General features: G+C 38.3%; 1 protein-coding gene across 1 annotated transcript in view; it reads right to left on the bottom strand.

The window, feature by feature from the left end:
- Positions 1 to 18,871, bottom strand: part of eIF6 (eukaryotic translation initiation factor 6) — a 110,148-nt gene that overhangs the window by 40,669 nt on the left and 50,608 nt on the right. The window contains exon 4 of the mRNA XM_067150778.2: positions 14,782 to 14,958. Within this exon, the coding sequence (XP_067006879.1) occupies positions 14,782 to 14,958 (177 nt within the window). The remainder of the gene's footprint in view (positions 1 to 14,781; positions 14,959 to 18,871) is intronic.

Genomic DNA, 18,871 nt, shown 5'->3' with positions numbered 1-18,871 from the left:
CCGCCACAAGTGCTACAATACTTAATGCGCAAGCACTCTCCACAAACATAACACGACTACGCTCCACGAACGTTTGAAGTCCAGTCCATTGCTGCCGTGTCACTCCAGTACCGTGTATCAGCACCACTTCCTTCCCGTACAGTGTGTCAGTTGTAGTTGTAGTTGTAGTTATCTTCCTTCTCGTTCCTATACAATCACCTCTACAATCACCCTTACAATGTCTCTTACCATGTCTCATACAATCTTCTGGTTGCCGCCGTATCATCAACCTTTATAGACATCAACATCCCCCTCCTCTCAGATGATACGTCTGGATTGGTGCTTACCAGCCAATCATGAGTGATCTCAAATCAAGACCTTGCTCTGAACTACTTCTTCCTCCCAAGACAATAACAAACTCTGGGGAGTTTTCATGAATCACCAAACTTTCCTGGTACAACAACAAGCTTATCTCATCAGGCTGGGATATATACATGACAAATGGAATTTCCTGACACAAGTACATCACAACAGACACTGGGGTAGCCAGATGACTCATTCAAATTACCAGAGTTATTACAGCAATGTTTTCCCACTCATGCAAAACAAATTACTCATACCTACATATGTGGATATCTTCCAGCTTACCAATATCAATGGCAAAATATACAAATGAAATAATAATAATAATAATAATAATAATAATAATAATAATAATCGAATACTGACAATAATATCTCTAACTTCTACATATAATTCGGGGGTGTGATATATGTACTATCACATAACGCCCCCTTGGTGAATCGATGATATCATATATTATGATTCACCATAAAACAGAACTTCATACATAACCTTATAATGGCATAACTTAACACATAATTTACTGTAATAATGATATATACATTGCGTCTACTGCATTGTATTCGCACACACGAAATACAATTTGTCCAAACAATAATAATAATAATATGGCTATATACACACAACTCTGATTGTTTCATATAGCATTGAACACAATCCCTTCTTACTACAGTACACATACATTAAAATTGATAATATATACATCCAAGGTGCAGATCCTATCTCTTATATCTGCGAAGGCTATAGATATTAAATGTCACAAGGACCTTGTTGTCAGTGGTTAGGAGCCTATAAGCACACTTGCCTATTCTACTGTCCACAGTATACGGACCCTAATATAAATGAAAAAAACTATACATAAACTTAACATCAGCATCGATAAGCGAGGAATGCGTACCGTAATAAAAACTAACTACGTCTAAAATCCACTCTATCTCACACACAAAGATTCATCCCATTCGGTCACACAAGAATCATACAAACTTTCATTCGGAACATTCATAAAAAGGAAATCCCTCTTTCTGAAATGCGCGGGAATCTCACTACGTTTACTCTTCCACAAAACCATAATTAATGCAAGCAAACAGATCACATACTTTTTCACACATTCCACATCGCTATCATACAGCACGTCGTTCACATCATTCACACAACTCTCAGTCTTAAATAAAACTTTACACACACGCTTGTCAAACATACGCACTTCATTCTCACACACGCTCACTCGATTACAGAAATTCTTACCATAATACACTTCGAAATTGCTGTCATTACTACTTAATGACCCAACAATCAAGTCATCTTCACCACCTTTCGTATCAGCTGCTACCTGCACCACTTTCATGCCAACAACACTGCTACTTTCGACTCTCTTATCAGAAGTTTCATTAATCTCAAAGTCACCATTTTCACACATAATGGACCTAACATTACTCTCCTCACTTACACTTAAATCAACAAAAACATCCTCACGATGTATACTCCGTGAACACATTTCACTTACTAAACAACCTTCATCAACTTCACAAAAAACTTCACTTTCAATTTCAGAAACTTCCACAAGATTATCGATCGCAACACCGCTATTACCATCACCACTAGCACAAAGTAAGACATCCGACACATCTTTCTTACTTTCATCACGCCCCCTATTCTCAAAATCTCCCTGAACACAAAACACAGGGTCATTCAATAATTCCTCTTTCACGTCTAAATCATAACTTACCTGTTTCATCACGTGAATAGGAATTTCGGTATCGGACTGCCTATCTGACCCAACTAAGAAGTCCGATTCCGGTTTAAATTACTTGACATGGACTGTTCACTATTATCATGTCTCTGCACTTGATCTGGAGGTCTCTGATCCGTACGCCCCCTACTTTCTGATTCCCCTTGATTAGGTCTTCTGCCATAATATTCCTGGTGATTAACTCCCTGATTAGACTGTCTATTTCCCCTTCCGGAATTACCACCCTGATTCCCTTGCCTAGAATGACTGAAATTCTGATTATTCCTATCTCCCCCTAGCTGATTACCTTGTCTCCCATTATCCCCGTAATTCCTACCTTCACTTTGCCTGGTCCTCCCCTGCCCTTCCAAAGCATCAAACCTCTCTAACAGCTGCTCTAATTCTTTAATCGTAACAATATTCTGCATACATGCAGCTAATCCGACCTTCTCAGGAAAATGCCTCAACATCTGGCGGACTGTATCTCTCTCCGATGCTAGACCTTCAATATTCTGGCTGATCAGAACATGCGCTAAGAAATACTCCGTCATAGATACACCTTCCTGAGGTTTATACTTGCCAAATAGCACGCGATCTCTTTCCCTTCCCTGAATAGCTTCACTCCAAAATTTAGAACTAAATTTCTCCCTAAATTCCTCGAAACTCGAAATACCCTGTCTATAAACTTGAAACCAAGATCTAGCTTCTCCAACAAATGCAACATCCAACAGCTCATCAACCATACTCCAATCAATCAAACCATCGTCAAGATTCTTAGAAAACCGTTTCTCCACCGTTTTCAAGAATTCCATCGGATTGAACTGCCGACCATTAAACTTGGGTAATTCAGAGTCCTTCGTACAAGATACGTACCTATTACATATGCTGCTACCTAATTGGATTTGACTGATCTCCTGCCTTAATTTCACATGACATGATTTAATTCCTTCTTCCACTACCATTCTGGCATTTCCTTCTACTGACTTGAGGTCATCTTTTACCGACTTAAGGTCTTTCTCCAATTTCTCATTCTTCTCATCTATACGCTTCGCTAAAACGTTCTGATTGGATTTAATTCTATCTATTTCTTCTACTTTATCTTCCACTATTTTTATTCTCTTATCACATTCCTTGCTGTTTTCAACAAATTCTTTCCTAACTACATTAAATCGGCATTCAATTTTCTCAGTCAATTCCAAGCTTTGAGCTTCTACCTTATTACTGACTTCCTGAATTTCCCTGCTTTGATGGTCAAACTTCTGGTTCAATTCATCTATTCTACCATTCACAGCACTACTTAAACTATCAATTTTACTAGACAATTCAACACTCACTAAATTTAACTCCTTACTTTGATTCTCAATCTTACTGGACAATTCCGTACTAACTGAATTTAATTCACTATTAATACTGTATATTTCATTACTTAAAAAACTCAATTCACTCTTCAACTCTTCATTCTTGCTATCAATCTTACTGGACAATTCATCACTCTTACTGTTTAATTCAACACTCTGATTATCGATTTTACTAGACAATTCATTAAATAGCGATTTAATCATACTAAAAGTTAAAGCCTCCCCTTGAACCGTTTCCTTAACAACCCCTACGTGCTGAGTTTGAGACGGGTTATTCGGTTCCTCACCCATCGTTGCCAATAGATCCTTCCCACTATCAGCCATTTTGCTACTCTTACTTAAATTAGATAAACTCAATGTGGTGGAATTCTTTTGCCTTCTCTTCTCCTGATTCTTAGTACCAGCAACTTTAAAAACCTCTCTACTTCTCAATTTTATAATACTGGACTCGCTACAACATTTCTTCATACTCCAAAATACACATGAAATATATAAAACACTTCACTGACATAGTTTGCAGAATTCCAACCACACCTGACAAGTGCACCTACACTTATAAGCCTAACAGATGTACCAATCATTCAGCCACACGTTGGGAAGCCAATTGTAATATTTTTTGATGATAATAATAAATAAATTCATGAATAAAAATATATAAATAAAATTACTCAAAAACTTAATAAAATTAATAAGCATAATTAACCGAAATGTCCGTAGTATGGGCGCCAGAGTTCACCAGAATGGATCCCTCGAATTTAGATAAGAGCATGATAAACTTTATATCCCAGGGCGTGTACATAATGCTGCGTACTGGTACATCTGCTGCAGGCCTTACCTAACCTCCTGAAAACGACTAATTAGGTAGGAACTGCACCTAGGTTCATCAATAACACTGATTCTAAAATAGCTAACTATATTCTGAACAAATTCCGTGCATGAGCACCTCATCAACATACAACATTATACATATAATACACACATAAAATATTGCTGGAAGACTCCATATTTACAACAACAACAATAATGAAAACCGTGGGAAAACGAAAGTGAGAACTAAGCTACCATTTGTAGATGGTCCGATGAACAATGTACATGTTTGAAGATGAATACCCTTCACTGTCTCTATATCAATTCGACTTACCGATTCTCATAATCGGCAGTTATCACTTCACACAGATACTGTACCTTGTACTACTGTGTTCACATATTTTAACACTTGTAAAGATATATACACACGTCTGTCGATCCTCAACATATAAATTTATGGAAAGTCTGAGATAGCTTTCACCAACATATAATACTAGGCCGCCACAAGTGCTACAATACTTAATGCGCAAGCACTCTCCACAAACATAACACGACTACGCTCCACGAACGTTTGAAGTCCAGTCCATTGCTGCCGTGTCACTCCAGTACCGTGTATCAGCACCACTTCCTTCCCGTACAGTGCGTCAGTTGTAGTTGTAGTTGTAGTTATCTTCCTTCTCGTTCCTATACAATCACCTCTACAATCACCCTTACAATGTCTCTTACCATGTCTCATACAATCTTCTGGTTGCCGCCGTATCATCAACCTTTATAGACATCAACATCCCCCTCCTCTCAGATGATACGTCTGGATTGGTGCTTACCAGCCAATCATGAGTGATCTCAAATCAAGACCTTGCTCTGAACTACTACTTCCTCCCAAGACAATAACAAACTCTGGGGAGTTTTCATGAATCACCAAACTTTCCTGGTACAACAACAAGCTTATCTCATCAGGCTGGGATATATACATGACAAATGGAATTTCCTGACACAAGTACATCACAACAGACACTGGGGTAGCCAGATGACTCATTCAAATTACCAGAGTTATTACAGCAATGTTTTCCCACTCATGCAAAACAAATTACTCATACCTACATATGTGGATATCTTCCAGCTTACCAATATCAATGGCAAAATATACAAATGAAATAATAATAATAATAATAATAATAATAATAATAATAATAATAATAATAATAATAATAATAATAATAATCGAATACTGACAATAATATCTCTAACTTCTACATATAATTCGGGGGTGTGATATATGTACTATCACAGTGTTTTACCTTTCTTCCAATACTTCACATAGAGCATTCTGGTTGCAAATATGAGGTCTATAGTTGATCTATGAGGTCTAAACATGTTATGCCTCCTCAAGTGTATGTTAAACATATTTTCTAATCATGCTCGCAAGGATGGATTCATAGATTTTTGAGGCCATGTGACAGCAGAGTTATACCTCGGTAGTTGGTACATTTCTTTCTATCATCTTTTTTCAACAATGGGATGATCACTCCTTGCTTCCAGTCATTGGGTATTACATTCTCTTTGCAGATTCTATTTAGTACCCTGTACATCCACTGTTGTCCAACCTCTCCTAGTGCTTTGATCATCTCAACATTTAATTCATCTGATCCAGTTGATGTGTTGTTTTTTAGCTTAGATATGCTGTCTCTACTTCCAACCATGTCAGACTAGTGGTATTTGTGCTGCCAAAATCATAAGGTTCGTCATCTAATTGAGTGACATTTTCATAACAGTTCAGCAAAGTTTCAAAGTGCCTTTGGAACTCCTGTAATATTTTGGTCTTATCCCAAGTCACCTCACCAGAGATGCCAACTTTCAAGAAAGGTAATTCGTAATGCAGCAGTTAGGGCAAGGGGGGGCGGTCGGTCGCAGATTCCCCCCCCGTGATCTTACTAACTTAAATATCATTTAATTTAAAGCTTGTAGTTCCTGTTTGGTAAACGTACACTGGTGACATGCTTTTTCTTTTCATATCATGTGCATCCTCTGCACTAACAGAGCACTTAACAGTTCAGAGTTCATATTAGCACGAAATTCAGTCTTGTTCTTCTTCATCATGCGCATCCAAAACACACTACAAAACACATGTGAATGAGATTTTAAGGAATGCATTAAACAATGCCATTCTTCCGAGTATACCTCCCTAAATTTTTCAACTATATTTATTACTAGCGTCACTAATCGCAGTAACGTAATCACACGTATTTTCCTGCACAAGAAATCGCTTCATTATTTCATTATTTTGCATTTCGTAACACACGATTAGCATATATCCTAGAAGAGCAATATATGTAAATTTGGCAACCAAAATCGCAATAAATACATCTTCAACAGTCACGCACACAGTATTCACAATTAAATGGAGTTTGTCACCACTTTACCGCCAAAACAAAGACAAAAGAACTCGCATACTTGCATGGAAGTCTGATTATGTGACGAACAAAGACAACAACTCTGCAAGATATACCACTTCACAGGTGCCTATATTTCCGGAACTGGAAGCACACACTGCGTTCAGCACGTGAAAACTCTAAATATTCTTAAACGAGGGACAGGAAAGGGGTATAAATTATTACTGAGAAATCCGAAAATAATATTCTGAGAATTCAAGCCGCCTTGTGCATTCTTTTGAACACTTCATACACTTAGATTTTAAAATAAACAAAAAATCGTAATTTGTGGTGTGTGATTCGTAAAGGCGTAATTAAGATGGGTAATTCGTAATTATTACGATTAAATCGTAATAGTTGGCATCTCTGCCTCACCATTAGGATGTTATTCTTAACAATAATGTATAACAGTTTTTTATTTCCATCCTGCATTATTTTGGTAGCCAGATCTTCCTTGCATTTCTGCTTTTCAGCTACAACCAACTGTTTGACCTGTATTTTTTTCTTTCTGTAAAGTGACAGCCTCTCCTCTTTTTCATGTTGATCTCCTCATGTTCTTGCTTGATATAAGGATCTTCTTGTACGGTTTCTGTCCTTGATAGCCTTTTTAATATCATCATTCCACCAGGCAGTTTCTTTAGGTTTTCTTATTTGACTCTGTCGTCCACATACTTTTTCTGCTGTAACAACCACAATCTTATTTCGAGTATCCCATTCTTCATCTACCAATTTCAGTTCTTCTCTCGGCAACAACCTGCAGACACCTCCCTGAATTCCTCCTTTACATTTGGCTCGGTTAGTCGTCAAGTTTTTATTTCTGGGACTCTCTTGTTACACACTGTGGGAGGTCTTTTTCTGCAATAACTGCAACCAACCGTCTATGGTCTCCACCAAGGTCTTCACTTGGAATGACCTTGACATCATTGACATTTTTCCATACATTTCGATCTATCAGAATATAATCTATTATCATCCCGGCTATATATTGTGATTTTATGGGAGTCCATTTCTTTAAACCAAGTGTTGCTCACTATCAGGTTGTTTCTCATGCATAGATCTTGCATATATTCTCCCTCTTCATTTCTGTTTCCCATTCCATGAGGACCCAGTGTGGATTCATATCCTGTTCGTTTGAGCCAACTTGTGAATTAAAATCACCCATTACAATTCGATTGTCATACTCAGTATGTTCTTCTAAGTTATTAAGGAAGTTGGCCTTTTCCTCTTTAGAGCATAGTACCTGTGGAGTATAGACTTTGATCACATTGTACTTTTTCCCTCCTAAGTTCACAGATAACTTAATTATCCTTTCACTAACAAACTCAATTTCACTACAAGCATCTATGACTTTATGTATTAAAAATCCTACTCCATTCTTAGACTACTTCATTTCCAGACCAGTAGAGTCTATAGTCCAAACTGATATTCATTTTCCCAGTTTTCTTCCACTTTGTTTCACTCAAGGCCCATGATCAGAAGTTTCCTTCTTTCCATGAGATCGAACAGCTCTTCAGTTTTGTTTGTCAATGTCAGGAAATTTAAAATTCCCACTCTATACTTTGTCTTCATTTGGTTTGGGTAGCTGGTATAACATCAGGCTGTAAACCGGCATTCGCACCAAACTGATGTGTTTGTGAATTCCTACATCCAAGGCTCGTATTATTCTTGAAAGCAACTTCTTCAGTAATCCCTCTATTGACCTGCCGAGCCTAACAGACTGAGATTTTCCTTCAGGGTTTTCTCCCTTAGCCTTTGGTGTCCAGTCACCTCAACCTACAAGGCAGCAGGTTGTACTCATATTAATCCCTGAATACAGGACTGCATCTTCCGCCATCTCCACCATACCGAAGTCCACCTTTTCCACTGTAGAAGTCGTTGAGGTCTTCACTCGTAACCATGCGCTGGGACCCTTACCGAGTCAGTGTGCTCTGGGACTCACACAGGTAGGAGCGCCACTCCCTGGGTAAGACTGCCTCCGAAAAGGGTCCCTACCTGCTACCTGCACAGAAGCAACGTAAAAGGATTACATTATCAGTCCCGGCATGGTTTGGTTCACGTTGCTGTCAACTTGCATTGTTGGTCGCCATGAAGATAGTTTTCTGCTATTTCCCATCTTCATACCAGGCATATGCTGGGGCTGTAGCTTAGTCAAGGCCACGGTCACTTCCTTCCCACTCCTAGCTCTTTCCTATCCCATTGTCGCCATAAGACCTACCTGCGTTGGTGCGACGTAAAGCAAACTGTTCGAAAACTAGTTTGAGTATGTTAACATACAGGACAGCAAAATAAACATACCGAATTTATCCAAATCCAAGATGATCCCCACTTTTGCCTTCAAAAAAATTAAATCAGGTTAAATGTGCTTTGTGAAATCATAATTTTATTTATAACAAATTTTATAATTTGAGGGAAAAACACACACAAGTATCATGAAAATCCTACTTACTTCCCGAATCATTTTCATTAGAGGTATCTGATACTGCCTTTGAAAGTTCAGGGAGTTCCTTTTCGCAAGTCCACATTCGTATCGCATCTCGTCTTATGACCTTCTGACATTGCGTTTCTTCGCGCACATACCTCACCATTTAATCTTTGACTTCTTTAAAGCATCCGTGTTGCGAGCCACTGAATGCCTTTCTTCTACAGTATGCAGTTTTAGACTATCTGTCTTCACGCCAATGTCAAACATTGGCTTTAGTTATGCCATATATTCTTGTGGCTGCACGATTTTCTTTATTTCTGCATGTTTAATAACCACTATCAAAGAGTACAGAAGGGTCCACCTATTCAATACCATAAGCTTGTATACTGTCTTATAAAACTGGAACTAGTTTCGACCCCGTATATATTGGGTCATCTTCAGCCATGCTACAATTGGAAGACACATGTACACATATAACCAACAATACTGTATTTACGTGAATAATCCCCGTATATATACACACATATATATATACACACACACACACATTTTTTTAAAACCGAGGCACGAAATGGGGGTGCAGATTTTATTTGTGTCAAGGTTGTCAACAAGCTCCTGGTCATGTAGTTTTTGATGTTGGGTGTACAGATATGCCTTGTGTGATCTCAGATGGAAGAAAACTGTCCCCTTGTCATTTAAATGGAAAACAATACCAACTTTTAATTCAAAACTGCCTTTACATTTTTTTAAAGTAGTATTTTACAGAGTAATTTAAATTCGAATTTTCTCTGCGTCACGATAGAACCCATCTTCCGGAAACTGCAGGGGTAGCTTTCCGCACTTTCATTCGCTTCGGTGTGTCCACAATGTGTTTCATATTTGGTAAGTTTGAAAGAAATCAGGATTAGTTTGTATTCAGCATTTTAAGGAATGCCACAACACATAACAGGCAGTATGCAGAGAAGCAGAATCCGCCAACAACGGCGATGCAGACAGTTGGCGAAAAAAGCGTGGCTCATAATTATAATCAATTCGTATGCACCGAACAATATTGCCAATGCCGATGAAACTGCATTTTTTTAAATGCCGAGATCAACGGAATTCTGGTTTTAAAGGAGATGGGGTCACTGTACTGTGTTGCAACGCAGACGGAAGTGAAAGATTTCCTCCCCTCGTAGGTAGGAAAGTTCAATAGGCCACAATGTTTCCGTGCAAGTACAAGGCGTCTAAAAATGTAAAACTTACGGTAATCCAAACATAAGGCACTTGCACAGGGGAGCCAACATAATTTGCCTTCGTCTTTGAATATTGTTTTTTCCTTCTTTCCTTCTTTCTTTCTCTCATTGCATGAGGTTATGTTTGGGTCTTACAATACTTAAAATATTTTGAGATGCGGCAAGGGTTGGCATTTCTGAACAAAGACTTTAATATTACTTATCTAGACTCGCAGAGCGCACTGGTGCTATGTGGAAAATTGAATATCTCCGCGCACCGCCATGTTGTGGGCACTTCACTTTTGAATGCATGGTTAACACGTGTTTACAGTTTCTCATGTGTTTTTCTTGGTGATTCCTATCGGTTAGCAGATCTGTGGTTGTGTTCTGTGATAAAGTGATAATTTGTAGTATTGACAAGTATTTTTATGATAAGTGCGAGCTTACATTGATTGGTGATATTAAAGGAGAGTAGGCCTAAGTGAAGTCGTAAGTGCAGAGTGGAGAACTATTCACGATGGTGACCTCTTGTGCAGCTTTCAACTGCACAAATCGGTATCAGAAAGGATCTGGTATTTCTTTTCACAAGCGAGTAGGAATTGTAATGTTATAAAATTACCACAATCGAGAATGGGCTACAGAGTCGTGGATTCAGGGATGTATGGACGTGGCATTCTCAACGTTTAGGCTTCTTCTTCTTGGCGTTTTTCATTTCATTCGGGACAATTCTTAAGAACTAAACAACTATTTTCAAAAAGCGCACATTTTGTTCTTATAGAGTGTGTACCCAGTATTAAAATTTCGATAAACACGGGCCTAGAATCCGAAAAATATGATTGATAAAGCTTGGTAAACCCATCTATTTTAGGTTAAATTGTGGCTTCATATTATTAACAATTATCAGAAAAATGATTTATTGATATCATTATCCATGTTTTCACATCTCCTTTATAATAAAAGATTTGTTAAATATGCTGTTCCAGAGAAGTTTGACTAGGCTGACTCCTACTTTGTGCTAGAAAACACTAATCAAACTACCTATTTAACTGTTATATTCATATATGCTTAATATTCAAACTCCTTTGTCTTCTTCCTTATGTGAATCATGATGTTCCTGTAATAGAAAAGTTAAAACACTTTTCAATTTTAATTTGTGCTCAGAAAATCTCCTTTCAGTTCGAGTTCATAAAATCAGTAGGCCTAATATTGGTATTTAAGGTGAGAATAGTATGAGAGGGAATTTTGCATCCTAAATGATATATTTTTCCTCTCTTAAATTTAATATATTGTATTTTTCAGAGAAACTTAAACTAAGCTAGGTATTCTTTTCATTGTTAGATACATTTAGAATTTTGAGGTAGAGTAGTAGTGTAGTGAGTTTTTTCAGGAAGAATATTTTCAAAATGTAAAATAATGTAGTGAAATGTGAATGATTGCTGGCTCCACCACTCTGTTCTGAAATATATCACATGAGGTTCTATTTATGAAGCAGAAGAGTATATTGTGATAAATCAATGGGAGAATGTTCTGTCATTGTACCAGGAATGGTTGAGAAAAAAAGGAGATAGAAATATATAAATTTCTTTGATTTTGAATACATGGCTATTATTTTTAGACATGTTGCTTACAGGTTTCCATTGAATAAGCCTGAACTTCTGTCGAAGTGGCTTGTTGCTGTTAAAAGAGACAAGTTTGTTCCTCCTGATTCCCATAAACTTTGTTCAGTTCACTTCACAGAAGCAAGTTTTTGGCAATCTGAAGGGAACAAAATTCAGAAAGATGATTCAGTGCCAACACTGTTTGACTTTCCAGATCATCTAAAAAAGGTACTTGTAGGTCAAGTAATTTAGATGAGATATTGTATTACTTCATTTTATTTTTTTATCAATGATAAGGTTTTGCTTATGGTAGACCCAATAGGCCTATGTATTTTTATTTTTTAAGACTGAAAAGGCTCCCTGTAGGATTTTAAAAAGGAAGTCAGATTTTGGAGGGACAAATCAACAGAATAACACCATAGATCCCAGTCCACGTAGCAGTTCAGTCAGTACTGTTACACAGTGCATTTCATCTGAGCACAGTTATTTTAGTGCAGCAAGCTCCACAAAAAATATAAAAATCTCATATTTCAGTAGATTTTAGATAGCTATTTTCCAAACCATATAGAAATCATAATTGAATGCATACTCATCCTGATATACTATTTCACATCCTGGAAAGATTAAAAAAGAAAATTTTCATTCAGATGGGATTTAGTAAAGCAAGAAATGTTACTTGTGGTCAACACTAGGCATAGATTGGGTGTTTTTTACAGATTTCTGCAGTCATGTACCTTTTCAACAATCTGGTCATTATACTGAATAATACCTTGGCGAGCTGTGAAGTGCCCGCAACATGGACAGCTTTTCCCCAGTCGCCCCCTACTGCACAGCCAGGGTGTAGGGCCTTGTTTCTGAATTACGAGTTGGTGGTTAATTCGAAATCATGTAATTCAAAAATTACATTTTTGCGTCCCTACGACTTCGAATTAAGGAGGTTTTACTGTATCGCAAAACTAACAAATGAGTTCGCAGGTGTGTTTCAAGTGTTTACATTGCACAAAAAGAATTATCCACCACCGGTCGTGTAACTAGCCGAGTAAAAAGAGACCGCATGTCGGAAGTTGTTTAGACGTGGAGTGTGTGGAATTTGTATGTAATTTAGGAGAGGATTCTAGTGATGCAACAGACAAAGAATCTTCTGATCTACAGCGAATCAATCCTATTGCAAGTTCAGATTGATGAAATACCTGTCACATAAAAAGGTCTACTTGTTAACTTTCATGTCAAATATATTTTATAGCAGTGATAAAGCATTTTTATCATCTCAAGTATATTGAAGCAATTCAAGCAAAGTAGCTATATCTGTTATGTTCATATTTGCGTCAATACCACATAGAACTCAAGGAGTGGTACGAAATGTTTGTTTATGCCGACATTACTCTTTCGATGGAAGGAATTTTGGTTCATTTCAATTTTTTCAAAAAGGTCCTTTCTAAAATTAGGGTTTATTCGGCAGCAAGTATTATTAGCGTAAATACGGTAAATTAAACACTTTGGTACACCACACTTTACAATCTTAATTTAAAACATTGATGAAATCTGAACAACACACCCAAACTTTTAAACATTTTGTAAATAAAGCATTGATTAGGTGGAAAACTCATCCTTCATACTTGTGTTCATTTAATAACCATTCTCTTAAAATTGGCATCATGATATCGACAAGAACCCATTGAAAATCTGCCGGCAATACCTATTCTACATGTCTCTACAACACGACGATCCATCACGGAAATATTGTTTCTATTAAACTTACTTTTATGAAGCCTTGGGTATAGTAGACTCGTTATAACTCTGCCACTGAGTAACAGTGACCTTTCTAAGAATTCTAAGGGTCGCATCCTTGCTATTCCACCGGGCGAGTTGGCCATGCGGTTAGGGTCGCGCAACTGTAAGCTTGCATCCAGGAGATAGTGGGTTCGAACCCCACTGACGGCAGCCCTGAAGATGGTTTTCCGTGGTTTCCCATTTTCACACCAGGAAAATGCTGGGGCTGTACCTTAATTAAGGCCACGGCCGCTTCCTTCCCATTCCTAGGCCTTTCCTATCCCATCGTTGCCATAAAACCTCTCTGTGTTGGTGCAACGTAAAGCAAACTAGAAAGAAAAAAAATATATTGCGATTGACCTTGCAATCAGCTCAAAGAGTAGCCTAATGTTTTGATGCCAATCTGCGATTTGAGAAACGTTTTTAAAGAGGCTAGTAGAATGTCGTTCACTTTTCACTATTTCCTGAGAACGAGCGACATTACACAGAGGCAGTGTACAACCGGCTGCCACGGCTAGTGATGTATAATAAAGACGTGGACGAACGTTGATGTCAATGAGTTTTGTGCACATGCATGGGCATGTGGACGGTGAAAAGAAGCAGCTTGGTTACCATGGTAGCTGCCAGTGGTGTTCATTACTGTTAAATCGCGAATGAGAGATGACCCTTGATTTTTCACATGCAAGTCTGAGAAAAAAAAGTCGTCTTTGATTCGAAGAAATGCGGTAACTGAGGGGCATCATGGAGACCTCTTCCTAGAGCCTATCCGTGCTAAATTTCAACACTTTACGAGAAGAAGCAATGCAAGACAGCTCCAGAACGTTATATCCATTTCATGCTGTATATTATGTTTGATACACAATACACATCATACTGTATTGGATAAGACTTCTTTAAAAAATTGTTATAATCTGGTCCAATGAGGAAAGCAAGAGGAAACTACATCACTCCTCACTACTCACTCTTCAGTGATACCTAAGCCATCTACAATAGCTAATGGTGGAGCTGTTAAGGATCCAACCATCCTTTGGGATGATGACTGAACATACACATGTATACATATTAAATATAAATGGACAGATATTACAAGTAAACTACTGAGAAGGACCTACCACAAGAGGAACTTGCAGCAAAGATGACAGTTCATCTTGATCTTGAATGTTTGTTTTAGGGTGGACTAAACCACCCTGGTTGGAGAGGACGCAGTAGGAACCAACCAGCACATTCGAGGCCACAGTATGTCGAAAAACTTCCACCTTCAGAACATCGGCTAAGATTTCTTCAGTTTCCTGCAAGGCAAAAATAGGTATAAACGTATTAACTTTCTACAGGGGAAAAAAAAAAAAGCACACAACCCTCAATACTAAAAATATCTAGCCAGTGTTAAACTATGACCCTTTTCAAGGAGAAGGAATGCGGAGACAGCTCACAGAATGCTATATCAATGCCATGCTGTATAGTAGGGCCTCTCAGGGTGCATGCACCAGTGCATTGCACTGTGCAAAAGACGACTTCGCTTGGTTGACCAGAGTGCAGACCCCCACTCCTCAATTTGGAGCAACAGCGCTGTCTCTCTCTTTCACCACGCCCGTGTCGCTCACTCCGCCTGTCTCCCTCTTCATTAAACGTAAGGAACTTCATCTTATTTGTCCGTATTGAACTGAGATCACAATTAATTAAAGTCTATCAGGTTCCATCTTTTCAATACTAATACAATGTTGTTGGATGATATTTACAACATTATCATCCAACAACATTGTATTAGTATTGAAAAGGTGGAACCTGATAGACTTTAATTAATTGTCTCCCTCTTCCTCACTTGCTCCGTAGCGCTCAAATCCGAGCCGAGTTGAGCCAAGCTTAGCCAAGTAGCCCAGAGACGAAGCGTTGGTCCGAGCAGAGCTGAATGGGATCGATGCACGGTGCACAAGACCTCTGCGCCTCAGTTTGCATGCTAGAGATTTTGGGCATTTTGAGAGGCCCTGCTGTCTAGTATACAGACCGTTCCACAATTTAAAATGACACTTATTTATTCCTTTCCAACTCTTACCTTGATACAAGACTACATATTACACCATACTGCACTGATTTTTTTTTAAAAAAATTGTTATTATAAATCTGCTTTTAAAAACAGTTCACCTGAAACCTTAAAGTTGGTAACTGATGCTGTAAGGACAATGATATCATGCGCTGCCCCCACTCCTCCACCTAAGCATCCTATGGCATGGAGTGCTGTCAGGGCTGCCAGCAAGTGGCGATACTCCCTGTCCGAGCAACAGGTTCCCTGAAAGGATTGGCGACAGAAGATGCTCCAATCTTACACTCACCTCACCCCTTGCCTTTTCTGATGCTGACTGTTCCCCCGCTTGCCACACAATATTATACACACCTCATCAGCATTTAAAGATAATCCTTGGATTGTATCCCCATTTCATATCTCAGGTACATTGTGCCACATAATGAAGAATTATCAGCATGATTTCCTCCGGGAACTTTGAAACCAGAATAGCACTGCCTCATGCTTCAATTTTTAAGATTTGACTAAATCCACTACATGAACTGAGGTGCCTAGTATCAAAAGCTGCCAAATCCATTTACATGCTTTTTTGGCAAATTGCAAAAACTGTCCAGAATAAACTATTATCTTGAGTAACATAGCTATGGTATCTATAATTTTGACCATAATGCCCACCAATGGTCCGTATTGACTTAAATCACTTGTTAATTATTTAAAGATCCACCTTCTCAACACAATTCAAAGTCTAGTATACTTGCAAATAAATCAAATACATAAATACAGTATATATAAGTACATGATTCGAGAATCCATTAATATTCTCTTCAACTTACAGATTAAAATCATACGAATGCATTAGACCTTATTTAAAAATTATGCCCTAACATAAAACTGGTTAAAAACAACACAATAAACATATTAAAAGTTCAAACATGAGCAACATTCATGTTACATCCAATCTTGTCTTGTGAATATCATGTAAAAGTTCAAGTATGGTATTAATATTAAGCTGATTTGCAATTATCAAATACTGTTGTGGTGTGGCATCTGTATGACCTTCATAAACCAACACCCTTCATGGTTCTCGTGTTGTTCTTGATAAAGTTGATACAGTATGTGCCTGCTTATCCTATAAACAATTCTCAAGGCTCTTCCAAAGGGAAGAAATATAGTCGTGTTAGAGGATTAATCTGCCAGGTTAAATTGAACTTTCATCATCTGTAAGAAAAGGGAAAAAACCAACAAGTAATGGTTCTAATGCGACGTAACGAAATGAGAATCCAACACACAAAATTAAAAGTGACCTACACTGGATGCAAAGCCCTTGGAGATGTGTTTGCACTGTAACTCTTTCCCGCGGGTTTCATAATAAAGCGTACTGCAGTCGCACGTTGTCCCCAACGAGTTGCATAGTAGAGCGTACTTGACTTTCAAACCGACTTACTCAGTCATCTGTCTGCTAAACATGTAACTTCTTGGAACCAGTGAGTTCCCTAGGTTTCCTAGATACGATTAACATGCATGGAATGCTAAAATAAAGTGTTTTTAATACGATTTCCTTAGATATAACAGACATCTGACTGAATGTAAACACACTGCAACAACATGGCTGCATATAACCAGTTGAGTGAACAGCTGTAATTGAGATAAGAGAGTGCTTTGTTTAGGTTAGGTATGCTATCATGCGCTTGGATAGTGCCAGAAGTTCCATGACAGAAAGAATAAAAGTAAATAACAGGAAACTGGAAAATGTCAGGTCAGGAGAGATCCTGCTACCGTATGCGACAGTAGACGGTACTACCTGCGACTGTCTGGCCGAGGGTTGGGCGGCCGATGCCAAACCCGACAAACTAGGGGAAGACCAACAGCTACGGGTGGGGGAGTTTCCCCTAGAAGTTTTGATGTGACCCTTGTGTAGGAAATGACACATAAATTCATCAGCTGCTGCCTTGCAGTGAGGTAGGGGACTGCCAAAGGCTGAGGGAGAATACCCCTGACAGAAAATCCCCAGCAGTGTTAAGCTTAGCAAGTCAACTGAAGGGTTATATCGATTGCTTTCAACTACAAAACGAGCCTCGGATCACAAAACAAATACCGGTTAGACAGATCTTCTCAAACATCTGCAACGTATGATGACCATAAGGCTGATGTTCAAGTACGATGTTTTGAGAAGAAGCCCAAAAGAAAGAGTCCAAAACACAGAATTGGAACATTAAATATCCTGACCCTGACTGGCAGAAGTGAGGAGCTGATAGATAGGATGGAAAGGAGGAACCTCTGTATTCTTGGCCTGAGTGAGGCAAAGTGGAAGGGAAGAGGAACAAGAAAGCTATGAAAAGGATACAAACTACATTGGAATGGAAACAAAACAGAAGCCAAAAATGATGTAGATTTTATATTAAGAGAGGACATTGATGTCATCAGTGAGGTAATATATGTTAATGAAAGAATTATTAAGCTGAACATCTCTCTTAACACGAGTGTGCTGACAGTAGTCCAGGTGTATGCCCCACAGACTGGCTGTAACGAAGAGAAAAAAGAACAATTCCGAACTGATTTAGAAGAAGCTATAGAAAGAGAGGAAAATATCATATTAATGGGAGATCTAAATGCTCAAGTGGATCAGACAGGCTTGGATATGAAAATATACTAGGTCCACATGGTTATGGAGACAGGACCCCAGAAGGAGAAAGTCTTCTAGATCTATGTGTAAGGAATGGCTTGAGAATAAACAGTTGGTTTCAGAAGCAGCTAAGTCATAAACTAACAAGATACAGTTGGAATGGAGATACTAAAACTCTGATAGATTATTTTATATCAGACAATGAAGCAGGAAAGACCATATGTGATGTCAGAGTTATACCAAGTGAAAGCCTGGACAGTGACCACAGACTTCTCCTCGCAACAATGAAGTACATTAAAATTTACAGACCTCAGAAATACAGGAAACCAAAAATCAAGACATGGGAGCTAGGAGGAGGCAGAGAAACAAGCTGAATACACAAAAAAAGTGACCAATAAATTACCATCAGATGCATTACAAGAAAGCAACATCAAGTGGACTAGATTCAAAGAAAGCATTGTCGGAGCTGCAGTAGACGTTTGTGGTAAAACTAATAGCAAAATGAAGGCAAAAGAAACTCCTTGGTGGAACGATCGGGTGAAGATTGCTGTGAAAGCGAAAA

Source organism: Anabrus simplex, chromosome 7, assembly GCF_040414725.1.
Source record: "Anabrus simplex isolate iqAnaSimp1 chromosome 7, ASM4041472v1, whole genome shotgun sequence".
NCBI lineage: Eukaryota > Metazoa > Arthropoda > Insecta > Orthoptera > Tettigoniidae > Anabrus > Anabrus simplex.
The sequence above is the reverse complement of the archived record's forward strand: the minus strand, read 5'-3'. Positions and strand labels throughout refer to the sequence as shown.